The 27,778-nt window shown below is 39.5% G+C and overlaps 1 protein-coding gene across 6 annotated transcripts in view; it reads right to left on the minus strand.

Moving 5' to 3' along the window:
- KCNT2 (potassium sodium-activated channel subfamily T member 2) overlaps positions 1 to 22,126 on the minus strand; it is a 409,716-nt gene extending 387,590 nt beyond the window's left edge. For 2 of the 6 annotated variants that reach the window (XR_016219489.1, XM_089312023.1), the window contains exon 1: positions 21,544 to 22,126. Coding sequence is in view for 5 of the 6 variants with exons in the window: in XM_089312023.1 (XP_089168149.1) it covers positions 21,544 to 21,638 (95 nt within the window). In the remaining variant the exon portion in view is untranslated. The remainder of the gene's footprint in view (positions 1 to 21,543) is intronic. The other 4 variants (XM_051820440.3, XM_017347888.4, XM_002717687.6 and 1 more) reach the window with 4 other exon arrangements.
- Between the last annotated feature and the right edge of the window lie 5,652 nt (positions 22,127 to 27,778).

Consider the following 27,778-nt stretch of genomic DNA (forward strand, 5'->3'; position numbering starts at 1 on the left):
GATTATTCACCCAGACCAAGTTGGATTGATCCCTGGTGTGCAAAGATGGTTCAACACTCGCAAATCAATCAATATGATACATCACACTAACAAACTGAAGAACAAAAACATATGATTATCTCAATAGATGCAGAAAAAGCATTTGGTAAAATACAACATCCTTTCATGATAAAACTCTAAACAAATTGAGTATAGAAGAAACATTCCTCAACACAATCAAGGCAATTTGTGACAAACCCATGCTTAGGTCCCTGTAACTGCATGGGAGACCGGGAGGAAGCACCCAGCTCCTGAATTCGGATCAGCGCAGCGCCAGCCATGGCAGCCATTAGGGGAGTGAACCAATGGAAGGAAGACCTTTATCTCTGTCTCTCTCTCACTGTCTATAACTGTCTATCTCTCTCTCTCTCACTAACTCTGCCTGTCAAAAAAATTTAAAAAAAGAACAGAATAAAAAATAATGGGCAAAGGACGTAAACAGACATTTTCAAAAGAGGAAATCCAAAGGCCAACAGACACATGAAAAAATGCTCAAGATCACTAGCCATTAGGGAGATGCAAACTAAAACCACAATGAGTTTCACCTCACCCCAGTTAGAATGACTTTCCTTAGAAATTAACAAATACAAATGCTGGCGAGGATGTGGGGAAAAAACGTACCCTAATCCACTGTTGGTGGAAATGTAAACAGGTAAAACAACCATGGAAATCAGTTTGGAGATACCTCAGAAATCTGAATATAGACCTACCATATGACCCCGCCATCCCACTCCTGGGAATTGACCCAAGGGAAATGACATCAGCAAATAAAGAGTTATCTGCACCCCCATGTTTATTGCAGCTCAATTCACAATTGCTAAGATATGGAATTAACCTAAATGACCATCAACTGAAGACTGGATAAAGAAATTATGGGGCTTATACTCTATATACAGCAGTAAAAAAAAAAAAAATGAAATCCTTTCATTTGCAACAAAATGGATGACACTGGAAAACATCATACTTAGTGAAATAAGCCAGTCCCAAAGGGATACAAAGCATATATGTTCTCCCTGATAACTAACAGAGAACCTAAGAGGAAATTTGTAGAAGTGAAATTGACGCTTTGAAAAGCAATGACTTGAACAGCCTTTGTCTTGACAAGGAACAATTTTTTTTTCCCTTAATGGAGAATGGGAATGGGAATGGGAGAGGGAGAAGAAGGAGGTGGGAGGGCGGGTAAGATGGGCAGAATCACTATATTCCTAATATTGTACCTATGAAATTTGTACTCATTAAACAAATGATTCTTTGGCAAAAAAAAATTTTTAAGGAAGTTATTAAAGCTAATAAATTACAAAAAATGTAATATGTTGGGATGCTTCTAGAAGATGTTTCTTTAATTTAAGGGCATAATACAAGAATAATCTCCTTTTTCACCTCTGGACTTTATCACTAAGTAGCCATCAGAGATCAAGGTGAACCAGCTACAGGGAGTAGGTAAACACAAGCCAAGGGATGCTAGAGCAAAGGGAGAGTGGCCTGGGCTCTGAATCAACCCTGAAACTTCTAGTTCTACACTCCTCACTTTGTTGTGTGTATTAATAGTTAGCAAGGCTATCTTTAACAGTTTTCTGTGATCTGCAACAAAAGATTTGATAGGGAGTTTCTGCCATTTGTGTCTATCACTTAGATTCCTTTTAGTTAATTTTTTCTAACCTTAAAATTTACATGGAATCACTTTACTTTCTCATCCATGATGTAAATAATACAAAAACAATAAATCTTAATAAATGTAAATATTTAGCTTTCACACATTGTACATATACTTTTTATACTTTATATAACACACATAATGACATCACATTTTTTTTCTCTGTTATCTCCGTGGTTCACACTACATTATTTTTATATAATATAATATATAATAATTATTCTATTTATTTTCTTCCTTTTCTGAAGTAAATGGAAGTGAAGGATATCTTTTGTTTTGCGAAATGTTAGCACAGACTCAAGGTCAGGCCTTGACTATTGCTGGCTAAGTTGAATTAACTGATCAAGACTGTATATGACTGTACCTCCCTATCTTGGGTGTTTTGCAAGGCATACTAATTAGATACTAGAAATTTTGTCCTCTGGGTTTCATAATCCAATAAGTAATACTAAATTCCATTGTATAAACACAACAAATACTACCACATTCTATTTCTTCTCATTTGAAAACATCCAGGCCCAACTTTTAACAATGGTTTAAAAGTTTTTTGCTAGATTTTTTTTTGTCTCTTTTCACTATCACTGCCCATCTCTTACTTAGCTCACTGAGGCAGCTTAATGTAATCAATCCTTTCTTTCTCTTCCAAACCATTCCACACCCTTCTGAAGTGATAATTCCACTAAAGTTATTATAACTGTGATCATGCCATGTCCTTATTCAAAAACTTTCAACAAGTTCTCATAGTCTATCAAAGAAAAAAAATTCAAATGTCCTGGTTTGACAACATAAATCCTCTTGCTAGCAATAATATATAGTGATTAATGGAAATTATATATATATATATTTCTTTTTTTTTTTTTTTTTTTTTTTTGACAGGCAGAGTAGACAGTGAGAGACAGAGAGAAAGGTCTTCCTTTGCCGTTGATTCACCCTCCAGTGGCCGCCACAGTAGGCGCGCTGCAGCCGGCACACCACGCTGATCCGATGGCAGGAGCCAGGTACTTATCCTGGTCTCCCATGGGGTGCAGGGCCCAAGCACTTGGGCCATCCTCCACTGCACTCCCTGGCCACAGCAGAGAGCTGGCCTGGAAGAGGGGCAACCGGGACAGAATCCGGCACCCCGACTGGGACTAGAACCCGGTGTGCCAGCGCCGCAAGGCGGAGGATTAGCCTAATAAGCCACAGCGCAGGCCAGAAATATATATATATTTCTAATTTAGTCAACCTTCTGCATTTTGTTCTGGAATATGCACTGGGAGGTTCAATACACTATGTCTTCATTCTGGCCTTTACCATCTTATTACCACGATATGAATTTGAATATATAAGTGTCCTATATTTCTAGGACTCTATTTTCAAGAAGATTTTTCTATATTATCCATACTCTCATATTATCTCTTGTACTACATTCCAGTTCATGTAATAGTTATTTTGGATGTCTTCTTCATCAAACACAATATAAACTCAAAGATAGTGAAAATATAGGCTCTTACTCATCAAGTACTTCTAATACATCACACTACCTCACATGGTATCAGGATTCAGGTTCAATTCAAGTTCATGCACAGTCTGGAGTGCATAAACGAACTTCTCCTGTGCTTCCTTAGAATACATCAAAGGGGAAATAGAGAATCTTTTAATTAGTATAGAATCTTTTAATTAGTCCTCTTTTTAGGCACATATGTAATAATATATTTCTATAAATGATTAAATTTTCTCTCTCCTGCATTCAAATGTTATTAAAGTTGCAAATGAAAAAGATACAAGTTTCTTTCTGGTACTTAAAAGGAGAGTGATATTCAATCAAATATGGCTGCTCCATGGACAAAAATAAACACAAAGAATCCAACTTCATACATAGAACAGAATAATAACAGCAATATACATGTTTTAAAATAATCTGTCTTCTATTCAAAGACTTGTAGTACATTACTGATGCATTTCTAATTTTTTTAAATTCAAGAAAATAACTCCTTATGCATATTAACACTACAAAATTAAACATACTCTATACCACTGCAAGCACTGTTTCTCAATAAGGGAATATTTTTACAAGATTTAAGACAATTACATACATTTTATTACCACTACCTATCTATCTGCCTGTGAGCTGAACCTAATGGTTGACACCTCCACAAGTCCTTTGGACAATGGCGCTGCTGGCTATCAAGCAGATTGATGATTTTCACTGAGCAGCTCCTGTGTAAATTTCAGAATTCACTTTAACAGTCATTTGAACTGTCACAGTATGAATTATGGACTGAAGCACATTCTGCTTTGCTATTTCCAAAGGAAAGCTCTTCGTGAATATGAAATGAGGTGTGGGAAAGACATTTTCAAGTCAAACGACTTAAACTACTATACTTGGGTTTAGAGTGAGCATTAAAAAACTATTTTGCACCAGTGTTGCGGCTTAATAGGCTAATCCTCTGCCTACAGGGCCAGCACACCGGGTTCTAGTCCCAGTCGGGGCGCTGGATTCTGTCCCGGTTGCCCCTCTTCCAGGCCAGCTCACTGCTGTGGCCCAGGAGTACAGTGGAGGATGGCCCAAGTTCTTGGGCCCTGCACCCGAGTGGGAGACCAGGAGAAGCATCTGGCTCCTGGCTTCGGATCAGCGCAGTGCGCCGGCCTCAGCGCACCAGCCGCGGCAGCCATTGGAGGGTGAACCAATGGCAAAGGAAGACCTTTCTCTCTGTCTCTCTCATTGTCCACTCTTCCTGCCCAAAAAAAAAAAAAAAAAAAAAAAAAAAAAAAAAAAAAAAAAAAACCCTATTTGCTTCTACAGGGTAGAAAAAACTTTGAATTCATATCACCTTTTATTAGAATAATATAAATATGTGGTGCATATATGCATTCATAGCTGTGACTGACTTTCCTCCCCTCTAGTAATATGTTCCTTATATCACAGAATTAGGATTCATGGAGACTTTCTGTAAGCCACTTGAATTACATAATGCAGGAAGGTCCAAAATGAATGGAAGACATGACTTTTTCCTTGAAAGTTATATAACTGCAAAAACATGAGCATAATTAAAACATAGCGACGTATAGAACATACTAAACAGTGAGTGTGATTTCAAGGATTTCATTAGTAACTGTAGCTCTACAGTTACTACAATTACTACTTTAGGGTTCAGCCAAGAGGGAGAGGATGCCATGCGTAAGAAGAGGCAAGGAAGCCTCAGTCATGGTATGATACAAGCAAAGGAACTGAAGCAGACTTCAGCACATGAGACAAGAAATTAGTTCTGTGAATAACTACACTAATGAAGCTTCACAAAGCATTTCAGGGAAAACAGTCAATTAAAGAAGAGTTCTGAATGTTAACCTGAGCAGGTAAGATGAGATTTCACTTATGTGTGAGTGCCATAATGTGGGTTTTACAATGTGAATATTGTACAGTAAAATCATGCTTAAGAATTATAGTAAAAAAGCATAAGTTGAATGAGGTTTCAGTTGGGCACTAAGATTACTGAATGTGGGGTGTATAAAACAGACTTCATAAATCACATGGTGATTTAAATAAGGGATAAAACCCTATGAAGAAAAAACAGGGGATGTTCAACAACTAAACAGGGGAAGAAGTTGATTCTTCAACTTTTATAATACTTATGTATTATAAAACTATTGTAAAGTTTTGAAATGGAGAATTTATGACGGTAATAGTGATGTCGGTAGTGTTGGATAAATGGAAAAGATGTTCTAATTTGAGGTTATTTATATGATATCAATTAATTAGCAACTAGAAATTGTCTATAATAATTATATGTTTAAAATATATCTTCCTCTATGTACATAGAGATTCATAGGCCTATATAAACATCGCAATTCAGGTTACTTACAAAGTCTCAATAGAATATTAAGTGGTATATTCACTTTGGGCATATGTGAAAAAATGCAAGGAATATACGTAAGAAATGGGAATAACCAAAATTCAGGCCTGTGTTTTGGTTCTAATGCTAGTAGATGGTCACTCTAGCCTCTGGTGACTATAGTTATATTTGAGGTTCTCAACAAAGGATCTAACTCCAATCTCCTTGCACTCTTAATTATTCATCAAAACCATCTATATTAAAAAAGAAATTAAAGAAGAGAACATTACTTACAATCCATCAATAATCTCATGTGTTCCCTTTTTTGTCTTACAAGACATATCCAAAATGCATTTATATGTGTATCCTGTAGATAACTTTAAGTGAAAAATTCTCCCTAGCTATATCATTGCCAGCCAGGGAGAAGAATGCTGCAAGAGTCTCATGAAAGTTATCTTTCCTTTTCATTATTATTATTGATTTTCATTTTATATGAAAGACAGACAGGCATAGACAGACAGATCTTCCATCTGCTGGTTTGTTCTCCAAGTGTCTATAACAGCCAGATATCGGCCACATGGAAGTCAGGAACCAGGAGCTCTGTCCTAGTCTCCCACATGGGTGGTAACTACTTGAGCAAAAAAGCTGCTTCTTTCCCAGGTGCACATTAGCAGGAAGCTGGATCAGTAGAGGAGCCAGGACTTGAACCCAGGCACCCTGATATGGGATGCAGGCATCTTAATTGCTGAGCCAAACACTTGCCCCCAAATTTGCTATACTTCTATGATAGAAAAGGGAGATAAGGACATTGTATACTAACCAAAGAACTACAGGAGCAATTTCCTTTAGATTTGAACATCAGGAAAAGCTGTAATTCTCCTGAACTGCTAGTTTGCTAGTTTATTGCTCGTTTAAACCACTAATTACCTCTTTGCTCTTGCAACATTTTGACCCATCTCAGTGGGTCTACTGGAGCTCACAGAATTCACATTGTGTACCAACTCTATACCTTACTTGTTCTTTTTATTCTGCTTTATTTTTTACTTATTTTGTGCTAATCCAAGCATTTCTGTGAACCACCATAAATCTTCTTTGGAAGAGGTGCAGCACACAAATAAATAGGTCAAGGTATTAAACCTTAACTCAGGTAATTTCATGTTACTACAGTTAAACTTTCCACATCTCTGCAAGCATTTTCATTATCAGCTTTGTACAGGTACAAATATTCAGGGAATAAAGTATAAGTAGGAAATTCCAATGCCATACTGAATAACACTGAAAACAATGTTATCTAGTCATATCAAAAGACAGCTAATTATTGTGAATTAACCAAAGCAACAAAGAGAAGATCCTTGCTAAGTTTCCAAAAATGTGCATTTAAAAATTCTTAATAAGGGAACTGGTCTTATGGCACAGCAGGTTAAGCTGCTTCTTGCCAGCACCAGCATTCCATATCAGAACACCAGTTTTAGTCCCAGCTACTCCACTTCCAATCCAGCTGCTTCCTACTGAGCCTAGGAAAGCAACAGATGATAGCTCAAGTACTTGGATCCCTGCCACCCACGTGGGAGACTCAGATGAAATTCCTGACTTCTGGCTTCAGCCTGGCCCAGCTCCAGCCTTTGCAGCCATTTGGGCAGTGAACCAGCAGATAGATCTCTCTCCCTCTCTTTTGGTGTCATTCTGCCTTTCAAATAAGTGAATCTCTATAAACAGAGAGATTCACTTATTTGAAAGGCAGAGTTACAGAAAGAGAGGAAGAGATAGAGACAGAGAGCCAGAGCCAGAGAGAGAGAGAGAGAGAGCGAGCCAGAGAGAGAGAGAATCTTCCATCGGCTTGTTTACTCCCCAAAAAGCCACAATGGCCAGGGTTGGGCCAGGCCAAAGCCAGGAGCTTCATCCAAGTCTCCCACATGTGTACAGGGGCTGGAGGACCTGGGTGATCTCCCGCTGCCTTCCCAAGTGCATTAGCACAGAGGTAGATCAGAACCGGTACCTATATGAGATGCTAGAGTTGCAGGCTTAATCCACTGTGCCACAGTACTGGCCCCAAATGAATGAATCTTTGAAAGATCCTTAATTTTATGATCTTAGAAGATGGTTTTTCGGTTCATATATCCTCAGGATTTATTTTTCATGTTTTTTTTTAATATTAACCATTTTACAAAGTCATTGTCTATTTTTTCCTGAAATACTAATCGTCTTTAGCCTATTTCAAATACATGCATAAATACACACACAAAAATAATTCTCTTCCCTAGTTGTTCTGTTAATTTCAAATTCAATCGACTTTCTCCAGATTTTCAAAACAGTACTCTGAATCTAGAGGGAAAAAAAGTTTTTCTCCTAGAAAATATTACCAGTTCAAAAGGTCCATTTCTGTACTTCTGAACTACTTGCTAGAAGGCAGGCCTGCAAGAAGGCAAAAACTATGATTTTTCAGCCCTGAAAAGCCTTTACATTTGTTTACATTGTAAGCTTTCTGTTAAATGGCATTAAATCACATTAGTAGGGGTCAATGTTGTGACACAGCTGGTTAAGACACTGCCTGCAGAGCCAGCATCCCATATGGGTGCCTGTTCAAGTCCTGGTTGCTCCATTTCTGATCCAGCTCCCTGGTGGTGAGCCTGAGAAAGCAGTGGAAGACAGCCCAAGTGTTTGGGCCCCTGCACCCATGTGGGAGACCTGGAAGAAGCTCTTGGCTCCTGGCTTCAACTTGGCCCAGCCCCGGTCTTTGCAGCCACTTGGAGAGTGAACCAGCAGATGGAAGACTTTCTCTTTCTCTCTATCTCCCTCCCTCCCTCCCTCTCTCTCTCTTTGTGTGTGTGTGTGTCCCTATCCTCTCTGTAACTCTTTCAAATAAATAAATCTTTTTTTAAAAAAATCACATTTATATATTTTGTAAACACAGTATGCAAGCAATTAGATTCACGTTCTACCTCTTATGGATGGTGTGTCCTGAAACAAGTTACATATTTTTGTACCTTGAGTGATCCACCTAAAAAATGGGAAACAATGGATATCCTCAGAGCTGACACTGATTAAATAAGACATGTAGGGGCCGGCGCCGTGGCACAGTAGGTTAGTCAATCCTTCACCTGTGGCGCCGGCATCCCATATGAGCGCCAGTTCTAGTCCTGGCTGCTCCACGTCCAATCCAGCTCTCTGTTATGGTCTAGGAAAGCAGTGGGAGATGGCCCAAGTCCTTGGGCCCCTATACCCACAAGGGAAACCGGGAAGAAGCACCTGGTTCCTGGCTTTGGATCGGCGCAGCTCCAACTGTTGCAGCCATTTGGGGAGTGAACCAGCGGACAGAAGACCTTTCTCTCTGTCTCTCCCTCTCAGTGTCTGTAACTGTACCTCTCAAATAAATAAATAAAATCTTTAAAAAAAAGACATGCAACATGCTTAAAGCAATACTTGAAGATCTTAAATCTTCATTGTTTTATAAATACTAAAGGCAATATTATCATCCATTTCATTTTTCCCCTGAATTTGTTTAAAAAAAAAAAAAGAGGTGAAATAACACACAGGCTATTTTGAGGGTAGACAGGCATGATATAGAAATAAAATTCTGAAAGCTTCCATCCAAAATTTAGCAATGTAACCACCATGGTGTGACAAGAACGGAAGTCATTACCATCACTGGTTACTGGCACCCTCCTGGATTCCTAGGGGGCCCAGTGGTATTGCAGATTTTGACAGATTTGCAACAACAGGCAAAATAATATTTGCAAAATAACAGTCCATTATTAAACCACACATCTGGACCCTATTGTTAATAACTGGTTGTTTGCAGTATGTGGACAATCTACAAGTTTTCCCACAGAGAGTTAAATGAGGTTGAAATGTGTTAATCTGCTTTTATCCCTATTCAACAGTGCTTTACAAGATGTGCTAAGTGTGCCCTTGTAATTGTAATTCATCATTATGATTCTGTGCAACTCCAGTGCAAGGAAGCCAAGAACAAGCAGTCCTTTATTTCTTAGATTCCCTGGAATTTTTTTTTTTTTTTTTTGGCTTTGCAAGCAAAGTCCATTTCTTACACATATTTACATACTGTGAAAATTGGAAGTAATACAACTCTGAGTTCAAGGAATGCATACACAGAGGGAAATGCTTCTCACTCTTTAAACTACATATAATTTCTCTACTGCTGCAACTTCGGAAGCACAGTTTGGGAGAAGGGTCAAGCCAACACTCTAAGGAGGAATGGGGTCAACGAGTTGGAGGTCTGCGGCCAGCCCCTCTGCCCCACAGTCCCACCAAGCTTGACATTTGGGTTTCTGTTTCCTTCACTGTTTCCTGTTTGTCAAAATGATGAAGACAAGTACCATCCATCCAAGGCAAAACTGTGGAGAGAAATTCCACTGTCTTCGGCCTCCCTTTTGTGTGGATCCTCTCCTGCTCACGCATCGTGGATCATTTTCCCACTGCCTCCTCATTTATTTCTGACATCTAGGGCTTCCAGGCTGGAACTTCATCACCTCCCAACCCCAAAACCATTTCTACTTCCTAGTCCAAAAAGACAAAAATCAGGGGGTAGGCCTTGTGGTGCCAGCACCCCATAGGGGCACCGGTTTGAGTCCCAGTTGCTCCACTTCCAATCAAGCTCCCTGCTGTGATCTGGGAAAGCAGAAGATGATCCAAGTCCTTGGGCCCCTGTACCCACGTGGGAGACCCATAAGAAGCTTCTAACTCCAGGCTTCAGATCAGCCCAGCTCCGGCCCTTAAGGCCATTTGGGTAATGAAACAGTGGATGGAAGATCTCTCTATCTCTCTATCTCTGTAACTCCGCTTTTCAAATAAAGAAAAAAAGACAGGGGTCAGCGCTGTGGCATAGAAGGTAAAGCTGCCGCCTGCAGTGCCGGCATCCCATATTGGTGCCGGTTCAAGTCCCAGCTGCTCCACTCCCGATCCAGCTCTCTGCTATGGCCTGGCAAAGCAGTGGAGGATGGCCCAAGTCCTTGGGCTCCTGCACCCGTGTGGGAGACCCAGAGGAAGCGCCTGGCTCCTGGCTTTGGATCAGCACAGCTCCAGCCATTGTGGCCAATTGAGAGGTGAACCAGCAGATGGAAGACCTCTCTTTCTCTGCCTCTACTTCTCTCTGTGTAACTCTGAGTTTCAAATAAATAAATAAATCTTTATAAAAGAAAAAAAGACAAAAATCTAATAATACAGGCATACTAGCCAAGTTAGTTGACATTAATAATTTTCCCACATATGTTCAGTGGTTTCTCCTTCTCTAGAAATCACACTAAATCTAAGATTCCATGAGTTTGCATGCTATTGTTCTTCCAGTTACTGAGAAGTCAAGAGCAGAAATTTCTAACCTACTCCTCTACTTTTGGATAATCAGATGCATAGAATACAAACCTATTTCTTTTTTTCTTTTTTTTCTTTTTTTTTTTTCTGATAGGCAGAGTGGACAGTGAGAGAGAGACAGGGAGAAAGGTCTTCCTTTGCCATTGGTTCACCCTCCAATGGCTGCCGTGGCTGGCACGCTGCGGCCAGCGCACCGCGCTGATCTGAAGGCAGGAGCCAGGTGCTTCTCCTGGTCTCCCATGGGGTGCAGGGCCCAAGGATTTGGGCCATCCTCCACTGCCCTCCTTGGCCACAGCAGAGAGCTGGCCTGGAGGAGGGGCAACCAGGACAGAATCCGGCACCCCAACCGGACCTAGAACCCGGTGTGCCAGCGCCACAGGTGGAGGATTAGCCTAGTGAGCTGCGGCGCCAGCTACAAACCTATTTCACAGTATTTTTTTGCCTTCACAAAGTTTTTATTCACCTGCTTTGAGAGTGTACATGATCATACTTCCAAATGAGAGGCATGCAACCAAGTATTCCTGCAGTTCAAGGTTTTCCAACATTCAGATTACGAGGTTAAATACATTTGAACAAACTTATAGGTTAGAAAGAAAGACATTCAAAGAGTTTGGATGGGTATGTGAGGAAATCTCAGCTGCTAAAGGACTGCAGTTTTTATTCTTTAATACACAAATGTTTAATTAAGGAAACTCCAATGATTCAATATATAATATGAGAAAAGTGAGAAATGTTAATGATTGTGCTAGGCAATAAAAACCTAACAGTACAGTTTATCTGACAAAGTAAAACTCATGATTGTGATTTGTGGTGCAATTATTGCCTTCTACCTTAATTAGAATACAGTGCAATAATTATTATTTACAATGCATATTAAGTATAAATATTTAATAGACTATATTAAATGAGATATTAACAGTGCTCTATATTTTATTTAAAGAGTAAAATACATACCTATGCTGTTTTGAGAATTTTGCTTGTTCATAGTTTCATCATTTGCTTACAACTTTAACACCCTCACTTATCATCCGCATTTACCAAAAAGAAGTTTATGATACTGCTCATCCAGCTCTGTTCTACCTGCAAAGCACACTTAGCATGGAAAGGGACTTCACACCTCCTTCCCCTATTTACAGCCCACCTTCTCCAACTCTATCCAAACAACTCTGACTTGGTACCAAGGATGAAATTCCATCAGGGCTCCAGGCCCAATCTCTTCTCTGATCCCCATAGTGGTGGATGGCATCAGTGACAAGCTCTATGGAAGCACCAATTTATATTCTTCTGCTCAAACCAGTTTGCTGAACTCCAGACCCAGACCTGCAATCGCCTGTGACCTCACTTAGTTCCCTGAACTTCATCCATGCTCTCAAAGCCTCCACTGGCCGTTTCTGGAAGGGGTTCCTTTCCATTCCATCTACTAAGTCTTCTTGTCCTTAGTCCCCAGTCTCAGCATGAATTTCTTTGAAAATTTGCCCCAAACACCCTGTTCTGTCCACCAAATTAGACAAGGTCCATCATGCCCTCCAATACCATCTTGTAGTATTCCTTTATAGCCTATTACAACCATAATTAAGCTCATTTCTTCAATTTTTAAAAAAAAATGTAGTGTCTGTTCCCACTGCTATAAATTTACCGCATTGGAACCAGGTCTGTTTTGCTAGTGACTTCATCCCAAATTCCTAATATATGTACCTCTTGATACTCAACACATGTTAAATGTTTGTGAGTGAATGGCACCAATGCTATCAGAAATTTACATAGGACATTTTCAAACATGGTAACTTTGAAAAGAGAAAGACAGCTCTCCACAACATGTCAACTTCATTAGGGAGATGATATATAGCAGAAAACAGAATTGTCTTTACTAATATAGTGATTACTTTAGCCTGTTTTATGCTGGTGTTCCACCAATTTTAAATCAAACATATCTACTCTCCCACTATGCATACTGGTCTATTCCAATATCATTTAACATTTGTCCCACTTGATTACCAAAGAATGCAAAAACATAAATGGTTCCATATCGTGGTTTTACTGCTAGATATTTTATCTAAAAATTCCATTTCGTTGATAAAGTGCCTGAAACTGAGTAGATAATTTTAACATCGTTATCAGCAAGGACAAAGTTTATTCTATTTACTGGCTCACAGTATTTGCATAGATATCTGTTACCTAAACTGCAACTTATTGATGTCTGATGATTAAGATCCTTGTGAAAAGAGCTGTTTTTCTCATGACCCACCAAAAAATTCCTTATTCAATCAAGGATTGTCAAAAAGTGAAAGTAATTGTCCTTCTGGATCATTATCTTTCATTTTGATTATTTTACAGAGAAAATTTTAATTATCAATTTAAAACTCAGGAAAAGCATTAGTTTAAAAAACATCTTGATGAAGGATATTAAATATTGTTTGGAAAAGACCAGTCTAACTTAATTTCAAATTATAATTATAAAGAGCAACTGGTTAAATTTCACTCTAAAATTATACTATTTTCACTTCATTTTCTAAAGAAAGCTTAAATAAGCATAGTGCATGCAGAAGTAAGATATGTGATAATAATAAAAATACTATTTTACACTAAGAAAGATGAATCATCAATGACAAAATGATTCATGAATCTATAAGACATTTTAATGAACAAGAATATGATTTTCAAAACTCAATAGAAATACTGCATTACTATTAATATCAGCAAGAAATATAATAGTATAGCTATTGGTACAGGTTATAACAAATATTATTAATTTTCTTAATATTTATATATTTCTTTTCATGAATATGAAAGGAAGAATGATAGAAAGAGACAAACAGAGTAAGATCTTCCACCCATTGGTTCACTTCCTAAATGTCCAAAACAGCCTCTACTGGACCAGGCCTGGAGCCAAGAGACTGGAACCCAATCTGCATCTCTCATATGGGTGGCAAGGACCCAAGCACTTGAGCCATCATCCAGATCTCCCAGGATGAATTAGCAGGAAGCTGGACTGGAAATGAATGCAGGCCTCCTAGCAAGTGGAGGCTTAACCAGCTGCACCACAATGCCAGCCCAAGGGTTAGTTTAATTTTATTTTTTTCCAATAATGAAGACCAAACCCTTGAGTGTTTCACCTTTAGTATTTTTCATACTATCTTTTAAATCTATTTTTACAGAACTTTATTACATAAGTATTGTAATAAATTTAATTAAAATAGCCAAAATCATTTTCTTGGTCACTCATCTGGAAATACATTTCTGTACCCATCCTCGACACTGAGATGAAGCTACAATAGACTCCTTAGTAACAAAATTAATTTCTTTTAAATATTATATATTTTATGTGGAAAATGAGATTACCATATCTTAACCCCCCGATCCAAGACTTAATATGTGCAAATACTCCGAAAAGTTAAAATGCAAGACTCACAGAGGCATTCCTCATACATAATTAGTACAGAAAGTAGATATGCACTGGTGGTTAAATGAAGTCAAACTTTGAAACTAAATTCTAGCTAATTTGAAAATCCATATTTCAAGTCCATTTATAAAAGTTAGTCAAAGGAAAGAATTCTATGTATTTTTATATAAAATAGTAATTTCTGAATTCTTGGTAGCTACTAAATAACAATAACTATTAAACAATGCCTTTTTCTATGCATTTTGTGTATTACAGTATATATATCCGAAATAACTTTGGCACCATTACCTACTTTTGTTTTTATTTTTTATTTTCCTATTTGTGACAGTTTCTCTTAATATACGAGAAACATAGGATTGTCCAGATTCTCTAACAATAAATGCTTAAATTGATGCAAAATGCAAAATCAATAAGCAAAAGTCCATATTATTTTTGTACATCAATAATGAACTTGCTGAGAAAGAAATTATAAATCAGTCTCATAATACCTTCCAAAATAAGTAAACAAATAAGTAAAATATCTAGAAATAAATTTAACCAAGGAAGTAACAGAACCCTACAATGAAAATGACAAAACACTAATGAAGAAATGGAAGATCAGAACACAAAAACTGGAAAGACCTCCCATGTACAGACAGTGAAAGAATCATTATTGTTAAGATGTCATTATGACCCAAAGCAATTATATATTCAACAAAATTAACATCAAAATACCACTGATGTTCTTCCCAGAGCCAGCAAAACAACTGTAAAATTCATAGGAAACCACAAAGGACAAATAGTCAAAACAATCTTGATTGAAAAAAAAAAAGACAAAATGTGAAGCAGAAACAAAAACAGGTTAATACTGGCATGAAAACAGATACCTAGATCAATGGAACAGAATGGGTATCTCAGAAATAAATCTACATGTTTACAGCCCACTGATTCTTAGCAAAGGCTCCAAAAGTATACATTGAGAAATAGCCTCTTGGATAACCAATGCAAGAACACAGGATAACAGTACGCAAAAGAATGAAACTAGAAGCTAACCTCTCATCCCATACAATAATCCACTCAAAACACATCAAAGATCTAACTCTAAGACATGAAACAACAAATTACTGGAAGAAAACACAGAGAAAACTTTCAGGTCATTGACACAGGCAATGATTTTCCCATAGGAAAGACACCAAAGACAAATCAACAATCGACCAAATGAGATTATATCAAACTAAGAAGATTCTGTACAGCAAAGCATACTATCAACAGAGATAAGAAATAACCAACAGTATGGGAGTAAATATTTTCAAACTATTCATCTGACAAAGAACTGAGATCCAGAATATAAGAGGAATGTTAAAAACTTAGCAACAACCCATTTTAAAACAGGCAAATGATCTAAATAGACATTTCAAAGAGAGACAAATGGCCAACAAGTATATGAAGAAATTCTCAGTGTCATTAGTCATCTGAGAAATACAAATCAAAATCACAGATAGGCATCTTACCCATAGAGTGGTTATTATTAGAAAGATAACAAATAGCAAATGTGGGCAAAGATGTGGAGAAAAGAGAACTCTTATATACTCTTGGTAGGAATGTAAATCAGTACAGTCATTATGGAAAATAGTATGCAGGTAGACCGGCGCCGTGGCTCACTAGGCTAATCCTCCGCCTTGCGGCGCCGGCACACCGGGTTCTAGTCCAGGTCGGGGCGCTGGATTCTATCCCAGTTGCCCCTCTTCCAGGCCAGCTCTCTGCTGTGGCCAGGGAGTGCAGTGGAGGATGGCTCAAGTCCTTGGGCCCTGCACCCCATGGGAGACCAGGAGAAGCACCTGGCTCCTGCCATCAGATCAGCGCGGTGCGCCGGCCGCAGTGCGCTGGCCGCGGCGGCCATTGGAGGGTAAACCAATGGCAAAGGAAGACCTTTCTCTCTGTCTCTCTCTCACTGTCCACTCAGCCTGTCAAAAAAAAAAATAGTATGCAGGATGTACATATGAAAGAGAGAAGAGAATGGAATATTATTCAGTCATTTAAAAAAAGAATGAAATCCTGCCATTTGCAGTAAAACAAATGGAACTGGATGGCATTATTAAAAGAAATAAACCAGACCCAGAAAAACAAATATCACATGTTCTCTCAAATATGGAAAAGCTTTAACAAAAGTCAATGTGAAATCTAAATAGTGATTAACAGAGACTGGGAAGAATTGGAAGGAAGGACAGCAGAAGGAGATAACAGGCACTAAAATAAGGATAGAAGGAGTAAGTCCTGGTGTTCTACCATGCAGTGGGGTGACTACAGTTCATAGTAACATACTATATATTTTCTCAAGAACTAGAAGAAAGGATCTCAAAGGCTCAAACGATAAAGAAATGGAAATACTAAGTTTCCTGATTTGATCAATACAGGTTGCATATGTGTGTACAAAAATATATGTACACATAAATATGTATAATTATCACATGTTAATCAAAGGTTTTTAAAATAAAAATAAATTCTTTCATTGACATTACATAAACATGGCTGATTCCATTATATAGTTAAGCAGTAAAATAACATTTCATTCAATTTTAATAACACTCAAAAATATTTTACAAGTATATATATATATATATTGACCTGAACTTACAAACTTAGAATGCTTTATAATAAATGGCTATCTTTAAAACACTATACAATTTATTAAGGGAGATAAGATTGGTAACTTAAAAATGTTCCCTATGCAATTCAAAATCCCTTCCCATAATTGGATTATATACAGCAACACATTTTGCAGTGTATGATATCTAAAGCTACAAATACTCCAAAAGCTATTCAAACATTTCCCCTATATTATAAATATCTCTTACACTATTGCTTTCCTGACTTACACTCTTTGTTTAAATCCTTTACATTGCTTGCATTGCTCTTGAATGCCACTCATAAAAATATAAAAGGTATATTTAAAATTATTGGACTTAAAACAACTGACCTGACTTTCAAATATCAGAATGGTCTTAATGAAATGACCTGTTCTTCTATGACTATAACTGAGATTTGTCCATTAACAATAAGTGGATTGTGATAATGTATCCACATCAAGTACACTGTGTTCTAAACTTTAAAATTACTAAGTCATGATGAAAGAGAAGAAAAGCTTCTCCTAACTGTCTGAAGGTGCTTAAAAATGTGAAACTTACCAGTCTTTAACCAAATGATAGTACCCTAAATCTATTGTTTTAAAATCATAGAAAATAAAACAGAATACAATGGATTTTAACACTACAAGTCTACATAACAGAATAGCTTCCATATGGCAAACATTACATTCAGTACCAGGTCATATTAGTTTTAATCACAGAACAGAACAACCATGAAGGTATGAAGTATTCTAAATATTCTAATCAAAATATAGTGATACTTATAGCCATTTCATGTAAAGTGACTTCAATTACTTTATTTTCAAGCAAATGCTGAATAGACTATCTACAAGTAGTACAGGGTCTTCCTGACAGTTTAAAATGGAAATTCCACAAGGAATAATAACAAAACAGTACTGACAGGATTCCAGGAGAAAATTCACCTCTTATCATATCTGCAAACATCTCCAAATCAACCACTGTTTCATGTCCCTTCCTATATTCTTCCCCAAACCTAACTTAATGAGGCCCGGAGATGTAGCAAGCATTCAAATATTAGTTGAATAGATAACAGCCATCAAAGACATTTATACAAACCATTTAAAATAGATTTTTCTTTTTCACTCAAGATGCCAAGGAAATAAATATGCATCGTATATACAACAGACATCACCAAGGCAATAAACATTGTTCTCATTTAACGGTTCATTTAACGGTTCTCAAACTTACTTCATAGCCCCACGAGACTAATGTTACACATGAGCAAAATTCTGCACTGCTACGTTGCACTTTATTCTCTTACGTCCTACTCAGAACAGCAGAATGCAAACGACAGAAAGACACTGAGATAATATACACATATATATGTATTATTACATATATTGTACCTGCATTGCATTACATAAAGTCAAGATGCAATATAGATCACATCTCTTATACATATCTATTATGTGTACATTAAGCGTGTGCTTGTCAGAGTGTGGGGGAAGGGATTGTTTATCTACCAAAATGTGCTACAATATAAATTAAATGACCTATCCATCATTATTTGACAGTAAATCTATGGTATAAAATATATATTTCATAGAACTTAATATGCTTTCAATATTCTCTCTTTAACAATATCCTGTCATGCGTCTATCACATGTTTCAATCATTTTCATATTCCTGTCAATCATGTCCTAATAAGATTTAATTAAAAATTCTTAGAGGAGAAGCATAATAGAAAGTACCTACTTTCCCCCAGCTGGAAAACAATTCCCCCTCATTTCTAGAATGTGACTCTAGAAACAAAAAATATCATCCTGATACAGAAGCCAACTGTGAGATAGGACCGGAGTACATGTAATTCATTTGGGGATTGATCCAGAAAATATCTGTATCAGAGGGAAGCATCAGGAGCCGATAAAGGCTGCATTACTGAGCCAGTTACCACTATGGGCAACTAGACCTCAGTCCCCTTGGACATGGTATGGAACATGCTTCAGAATTATTCCAACCAAAGAGCAAGGAAGCTAAGACACTGATTCAACAGCGCTCAATTTAATTGGCAACCCTCTGGCTCATTCTCCACGCAGGTCTGGTGTGTTCCCAAGGTTGGTGAAGGTATGATGAGGTTGCCTAGTGAAGGGACGGACTCTCAGGCAAAAGGTTCTTAGAGAAAGCAGCATAGCAAATACTGGCAGAGCACCAAATTCATCTGTTGATGGAAAGCATCAACCTATTCCCATACGAAGCAACGCTTCTTCCTCAACTCTACAAGAATTGAATCCAAGAAGATAACTGAATAGAGTAAGATTGCCACTCAGATTTAATTGCAAAGAGACATCCATGATCAAATTAAAGATGAAAGAGATGACTTTACTTACTGCATATTAGTTTAGACTCCTGAAAAGAAAAAGAATTGCAAACTGCAAACCAGAAGTGAAGAAAGGAACTGGTATTCTGAGAACCCATAAACTCTGCTAGATGCTACAGAATCATTCTTAGAACTTCAAACAAATTAAGTGGAAAGAACTTAAGAGTTCTTTTTTCTTCTTCCTGAAGAGATTCTTGAGGGATTTGAAACACAAAGAACTGAGTTCATGAGTCATCTTTACACATGTATCACCCACAACAGGTACTTAGTTTCCCAGTTTCTGTTTCCTGGTCTCTAATATAAGGACCTACTCTTCAGAGTTCATATGATGACTAAACTGACACAAAGCACAAGGAAAGCACCTGGCAGAGCGCATTGTCAACCAAGTCTAAGTCCTGTCCCTCTCCATCCTCTCTCCTGTCACAATTCCATGAAGGAGACATTTGAGTCAAGTAGGCAAGTATCTCCATTATAAAAATATGATTACTGAATCTCATAATGGCAGAGTGGCGTGCTGGGGTTCCTTCAGCCAGTGGCAGAAGAAGCAAAGCGAGGGAATCTGGCTCTCTCTGATTCTAAGAATATTGCCTTCAAAGATTAACAACAAATGGAACCCAAACCAAATATGGATTTGTCAAGAAGTCACAAACTCATTCAGATCCTTTAAAAAGGTGAATATTTTAAAACATTTAATACTTTACGTTAATGATAAAGGTAGTTTAGATTTTAACATAACATTGAGCTAGCATAAACTTTTATCATAATTAATAAAAATTTCAAGTGACTTCACAAAACTTTATATATAGTCATGATCTATTTAGGTAGTATTCAACTAACCAAAAGCCCTTAATTATTGAAATATCTTTGCAGCATCCTTGGAAAGATGAAGGCAATCACATGAACAGTTGACATTTGGACAGAGTATTTTTGAAAAGCAAGAAACACCATATCACAGCCAAAGGATGTCCTCTAGGTATTCAACCATCCTCACACTTTCTACAACTAATACTTCTATTCTACATGATGACCCCAAATCACTAGGAATACGGTGCTCCACTTGAGAAACTATGTAACTAATGTAACTATGCAGCTAATCCTGGCATTGCAAATGCTTACACATTCTTTTCTCCATCTTCAGTTAGCCATAACAACTTACTTTACAGGTAAACTGGGGAACTGACATTTGCCCTTTAAATTTTTAACCAATACTTTTTTTTCCCTAAAAAAGAAGAGAGTGAATTGAAATGTTATCCTCCACAAAATACCCAAATCCCCTTGAATTACTAATAGGAGACCAAAACGGAAGCCCATAATTGACGCTTACTATAAAGTCCCAGTGGGTAGGGCCAGGAGTTGGTCCTGAGATCTGAGTGGGTAAGGAAAGGGTGTTTTACTGCCCAGTGGTGTACAGGGACGAGGCTTTTAGATTGAACACACAATGAATATTTTATGTACTTAAAATAAACAGTCATACCAAACTGAACTTCTAGGAAAGATTTGGATTGAATTCGGAGCCTAGCATGCATACTTATCTGAAAACAAGGAAATGTGGCGTGTGATACACGAAATCACTATTTCAGGAACTAAATTTAATGAAATACGAAATGTGCTTTTAAAATAATGAGGCAAAGACAGCCAGAGAAATTTCAGAAGTTTACTGCAAAGCAGCGATGCTCTGGGTAACAATAAATGTCTCAGTTTTGAAACTTAGTGTTAATTTTGAGACGTTTACGGTTCAGCTTAAAAAATGATCTTATTAAGGAAAGGATGCATCACACCTGATCGAACGCCGTTACTCATCAGGATCACAGTCACCTGTTCGAAGTTAAGTCTTTCCTATTGCAAGCGCTGTCATTTTCACTAACTACCTGTTACATATTCAAGCCAACGGTCTACCTGAAACTCCACGTCCAAACAGCCAGATATCCCTAGCGGGAAGCAAGCACCCACTTAGGACCCACACTGGCAGGGAGGATGTCACTAGGTGCAGATTTTTAAGTTTCCAATGCGCATTTCCAATCAACTTGGATCGGTGTTCGAGTTTGATTAACCACACCTAAGGGGAAAAACGCGAAAATCACTGAGCAGTGCCACTGCGTGCTGCACCTCTGACACCAGCCTCACACACACCCTCGGGAAGCAGAGAGACAAAAGAACAAGCGCCGGGTACCGGGATCCATGCGAAAAGAAGAAAGTGGGAGGCACAGGAGTTCCTCGCCTGCAGCAACCGCTCCATCCATCCATCCATCCGTCAAGATGGAGAGGCAGCGCCGCACCAGAGCCCCCCTGCGGCTCCCTCGCCCGGGGTCGGCGTCTCCGCGGCGGGAGCAGCCCCGCGCCGCGGCGCTCACCTGTCGTCGTGCTGCCATCCTTGGTCCCCGAGCAGCAAGTCGCGAAACCGGTACCTCGGAGGCAGGGGGGGCACCTCGCTCTCCAGGTCGACCATCCTGCCTCAGAGCGCGGGGGGCATCAGACACCCAGCGCGGGGGCAGCGGGCGCCGAGACCGCGGAGCACCGGGCCCAGGAGGGGACCGGGCCGGAGAGGGAGGGAGGGGGTCGGCTCGGAGCCGGAAGCTGCGGCTGGCGAGGGGGCCGGCGCGTCTCTCCTGAGGGTGTGATGGGGATGATGCAAACCCAGCCCGGGAGCAAAAGTCTGGCTCCGACGAGAGCCGGCGCCGCCAGGGGACCGCCCCCCACCCAGGCTCGGCACCGCCTCTGGTCCCCCGGCCCTTGGGGAGGGGAGGCGGGAATGCAAAAGTTACTTCGCGCCGGGGCTGCCGACAGGGGCGAGGGTGGGCGCGGCGAGGGCCACGCTGCCCCGAGGCTGGCGGGAGGCGCTGCCCGGCCGCCCCACAGCGGAGGGTCCCCGGCGCCGGCGAGGGCGGCCCAGGGCGGTGGGCTTCGCGCCCGACGCGGCCAGCCGCGCGCTGCCCTCAGCAGCCCTCCGGCGCCGGAGCGGGAGGCCCGGCCAATGAGACGCCCCCTCATTAGCATAACCCAGTGACGGCACGGGGGTGCCGCGGGGACGACCAATGGGGGCGGGCTGCTCAGCGGGAGCCGGCGGGGAGTGGGCGCGACCCTCGCGCGGGAGCCCGGAGGCTCGGCGCGCGCCGGGCGGGCCGAGGGGCCGGGAGCTCGCGCGCGGCGTCGACGGCAGGCGGCGCGGGTAGGCGGGAACGGGGAGCGCGCGTTCCTGGAGAGGGAATCCCCGCTGCCTGCCGCAGGGAAGCCCCGTTTCTCCTCACGTTCTGAAGGAGGAGAGGGGTTTCCCTGATCGCCGGGAAGGAAGGCAGGGCCGCCTTAGGCCGCTGAGGAGACGTCGAAATGGTTGAGGGCTGCCGAGGGCCGGCTTGTGGGAGACGACAGTTGCCGCCGCCGCTACGGCGAGGGGACGTCTCGGCCCCGGCGTGTGACGGGCCAGGGTCCCGGGGACCCCTGTCCGTCAGTCTGCACCGGCTCGCTCGCTTCCCACTGCTCCTCCCCTCCAGGTACCCATTTTTTCGACGGGCTCAAAGCCTGAGGATCCGCAGACCTAAAAAAGTTTTTTATTGGGAAAAAAAAGGAATTAAGAAAGAAGCGTATTTTTGGAATCCGTATAAATTAAAAAGTCTTCAAAAAGTTCTTTGAAAGAAATGCATGTGATGAAAAAACTGCATGGATTTTTTTGGCACCAAAATAAACATGAAGTCCCCCTGCAGGTCACTATCCAGGCCCTCGCTTAGGAATCTCAAAATTTACTCATAAAGAACATGATATAATGTGGGAAGCAATGATAAAACCTCAGTGAAGAGATTTAGGAAGACCTGAGAGAAAACACATGGTGGAGTAATGGAAGACAATGAACATGAAAAAACCTCCTACATCCGTTTGCAACCTGCTTGAGAGAAAGGAAGAAACAGGAAACAACCAGAGAGAGTAGTGTGAACAGTCAAAAGCATTTTTGCCCCCCCCCAGGAAATTATGGCTAATTTGGTGTAATTAATTCTTAGTAGAGGTCGTGTAGCATGCGTTGCAAAGAAACATAAAATACAAAAAGAAATCGGCCAAAAGTGAAGTATCAGGTAAAATCAGATAAATGTCTAACAGCTGAAATAGAACAGTCATGTTCTTTGTTGTCAAAAGCCTATCCTTCTTTTCAGATCCCTGGCAAACTAAATGTTCTCCACGAGGTTTCCCCATTCTTCCTCATGACTCTGACACCTTTTCATCTGAATGCTTCACCCCTAATGAGTGAGTTTCTTGTAGTCCTTACTATATTCTACCTGCAGTATGGTGTCTTATCTGTGCATTTTTATTTTTTTATTTATTTTTTATTTAGTAAATATAAATTTTCAAAGTAGAGTTAATGGATTACAATGGCTCCCCCCCCCATAATTTCCTTCCCATTCACACCCCTCCCATCTCCTGCTCCCTCTCCCATTCCACTCACATCAAGATTCATTTTCAATTATCTTTATATACAGAAGATTGATTCAGTATATATTAAGTAAAGATTTCATCAGTTTGCACCCACGCAGAACATAAAGTGTAAAATACTGTTTCAGTACTAGGTATAGCATTACTTCACATTGGACAACACGTTAAGGACAGATCCCACATGAGAAGTAAGTACACAGTGACTCCTGTTGTTGACTTAACAATTTGACACTCTTGTTTATGGCATCAATAATCTCCCTAGGCTCTAGTCATGAGTTGCCAAGGCTATGGAAGCCTTTTGAGTTCGCCAACTTCAATCTTATTCCATCAGGGTCACAGTCAAAGTTGAAGTTTTCTCCTCCCTTCAGAGAAAGGTACCTCCTTCTTTGATGGCCCCATTCTTTCCACTGGGATCTCACTCGACGAGATCTTCCATTTAGGTCTTCTTCTTCTTTTTTTTTTTTTTTTTTTCCCCATGGTGTCTTGGCTTTCCATGCCTAAAATACTCTCATGGGCTCTTCAGCCATATCTGAATGCCTTTAGGGCTGATTCTGAGGCCAGAGTGCTATTTAGGACATCTGCCATTCTATGAGTCTGCTGTGTATCCCGCTTCCCATGTTGGATCATTCTCTCCCTTTTTGATTCTATCAGCTAGTATTAGCAGACCCTAGACTTGTTTGTGTGATCTCTTTGACTCTTAGACCTATCAGTGTGATCAATTGTGAACTGAAATTGATCACTTGGACTAGTGAGATGGCATTGGTACATGCCACCTTGATGGGATTGTATTGGGATCCCCTGGCATGATTCTAACTCCACCATCTGGGGCAAGTCCGAATGAGCATGTCCCAAACTGTACATCTCCTCCCTCTCTTATTTCCACTGTTATATTTAACAGGGATCACTTTTCAGTTAAAATTTAAACACCTAAGAATAATTGTGTGTTAATCACAGAGTTCAACCAATAGTACTAGAACAAAACAAAGAGAAAATACTAAAATGGATAAAGTATTACATTGTACATCAACAGTCAGGACAAGAGCTGATCAAGTCACTGTTTCTCATAGTGTCCATTTCATTTCAACAGGTTTCCCCTTTGGTGCTCAGTTAGTTGTCGCTGATCAGGGAAAACATATGATATTTGTCCCTTTGGGACTGGCTTAATTCACTCAGCATAACGTTTTCCAGATTCCTCCATCTTGTTGCAAATGACCGGGTTTCGTTGTTTTTGACTGCTGTATAGTATTCTGTAGAGTACATGTCCCATAATTTCTTTATCCAGTCTACTGTTGATGGGCATTTGGGTTGGTTCCAGGTCTTAGCTATTGTGAATTGAGCTGCAATAAACATTAATGTGCAGACAGCTTTTTTGTTTGCCAATTTCATTTCCTTTGGGTAAATTCCAAGGAGTGGGATGGCTGGGTTGAATGGTAGTGGTTTCCACTTCTCTCTGTGGCTCCTCTTTCCAGAATACTGCTTTCAAAAAGTAAATCTTATTAAGTAAACGTTGCAATGTATAAAAGCTACTAATATTTTCACACTTTTATTTTAGCTCCAGAGGTTTCCTTTTTATAAATTCTTTATTTAGCATGAATTTTTGTAATCACTGTATGCTATGAGAAAGTTACATGATTACCTTATTTGAGCAAAAAAAAATATTTGGTTTATATTTTGTACTTTGTCATCTGCTATTTTTTTTAAGATTTATTTGAAAGTCAGAGTTACAGAGAGAGGAGAGGCAGAGAGAAAGAGAAAGAGAGAGGTCTTCCATCCACTGGTCACTCCCCAATTGGCCGTGATGGCCAGAGCTGCACCGATCCAAAGCCAGGAACCAGAAGATTCTTCCAGGTCTCCCATGTAGGTGCAGGGGCCCAAGCACTTGGGCCGTCTTCTACTGCTTTCCCAGGCCAGAGAGCTGGATCGGAAATAAATAAATAAATAAGAAAAAATCTGCTCAGCTAATAGTGTCACAGCACAACCATTAAGGATACAAACATTATAAAGTACCTTAATGTGTTAAGTCAGACTAGTTGGAATCCACTGAACTGATGATATATTGATTTTCTATATGCCAAAAAAATTGTTGTCAATGTGAAAAATCTTAAAATTCTAAACTTCAAAATATTGAAAGAATAGGAAATACTGCCCTAGCATTCTTAAAGTATGTCAATATTGGACATTGAAACTAAAATTTAGAGTTGGAACATCCTTTTGCTCTACTTTATATTTTTTCTATTTTCTCTAGACAGACTTTTCATATTTTGCTGTTAATTTTGAGTTCCAGTTTTCCCACCTAGCTTTCTACACTTTTATTCTTTTTTTCCCTTGTCATGTCATGTCATGTCATTCCCTGCTGCTAAAATATATTTTCCTCTTTCACTCTTTTTACCTTAGTTTCCTTTTTTCACTGTGTGCTTTTAATCTCCTGTCTTATAGAGTCTTTTTTTCTCTCTGTATGTGTGAAGGCTTTTATTCTACTGTAACAGGGGCTTCGACTTTTTTGGACAAAATTCTAAACTTGGGTCTTCATGTTGCCATTTTATACCTAAGCTGCCAGCGTTCTTAAGTCTCCTAATGAACATCCAGCATGATTAGAGAAATAGAAGACATTGGTTCCACCCTAACAAATGACAACTTGCCAGAAACTTCTAAATGATTATGCTGATGGAAGAAACCGTGAGGGTTGAGAGTGAGGATTAGCGAAACATCCCCTGGTTTTAGCAATTTTATTACTTTTTATTATCTAGAAAGGACGTTTGAGGATATCTTCCAATTTCTTCCTCTTTTTAGCAGGAAAAATGTCTTTTAAAAAATCGAATTCTCCAGTTAGACTAATGTTTAACAAAAAAGATTATTTCCATTTTATTAACAATTAACAATTGGTTGATAACTATCCTGTGTGTAATGAACATAACTGCAGTCATAGAATATGACATATTTTTACTCAAAACCCAAAATTTCTGTATATTGCATACATCATTTTTGTGCAAAGCTAGGCAAACTGTTAAAGATTATATCTGCATAACCCTGTAACAACTAATCAAAAAAGAAATAGAGGAAAATTAAAAAAAAATTTTTCTATATGTTGATCTGCACACTTCATAGATGCCTTATCTTTGGAAGCAACAGACAGGCTACTCCACATTCATTCAGATAGCATGGTTAAGCTACAGAACATTTCAGTGGGATGTGTCCTAATTTTTTTTTCAATGAAGATTTCCTAAGTGGCTACTATGAATATTGTTTTTCATAGTTTTATGAGTAGAGGAGAGTTAAGTGCAGTACAATCCAGTGAGTACTCTAAAATGTGCAAGGTCTCAGTAGTAACTCCCACATGTGGTTGTGTTGCTAAGGACCATGTAGGGGCCTATTGGAGGGCTGACAGCAATAGTGAAGAATAAAAAAATGAATGAATGAGAAGGTGGAAGTAGAAGGAGCTACAAGAATACAGGTACAAATGAAAGCCACAAGAAGGCAAAGTGGATTTCAGCTAATGGAAAAAATAGTTTGAGTTGGTATGCATATTCAGGTAGAGAGAGGGCAGAACATAAAGGAGAGGAAACAATGGGAAGATTGGCATCTATGAATGGTCTTCATTCATTTAATATCACACTTAGAGGGACCTTCTGTAGCATGACAAATGTGACCTTTTTTTAAGGTTTGTTTTATTTATTTGGCTGTTTCACTCCCCATATGGCCACAAAGGCCGGGGTTGAGCCAGGCCAAAACTGGGAGGCTGGAACTCCATCCAGGTCTCCCATGTGAGTAGCAGGGGTCTGAAAACTTGAGCCGTCTTCTACTGCCTTCCCAGGTGCATTAACAGGGAGCTGGATTGGAAGTGAAGCAGCTAGTGTCACAGGTAGCAACTTAATCCACTGTGCTAGAATGCAAGCCCCCAATTTTGACTTTTATCTTGAAAATAAGGATTAAATCTTGAGGATTTAAAATAGGCCATAACAAACACCCCAATTCATTCTTTGTAAAGACCACTGTGGTAGCAATATCTCTAATTGATTGCTGAGAGAATAAAAATAGAACTAACGAACTATAGTATAATTCAGGTAAAATATGGCAATTGCCTGAGTGAAGTAGGAGTTATAATGTAAATGGAAAGCAGAGAACAGATTTATAGGAAATTAAGAAGACAGAATTGATAGCTGAAAGATCATG

Source organism: Oryctolagus cuniculus, chromosome 13, assembly GCF_051225735.1.
Source record: "Oryctolagus cuniculus isolate XC-2025 breed Fujian yellow rabbit chromosome 13, ASM5122573v1, whole genome shotgun sequence".
NCBI classification, from domain to species: Eukaryota; Metazoa; Chordata; class Mammalia; order Lagomorpha; family Leporidae; genus Oryctolagus; species Oryctolagus cuniculus.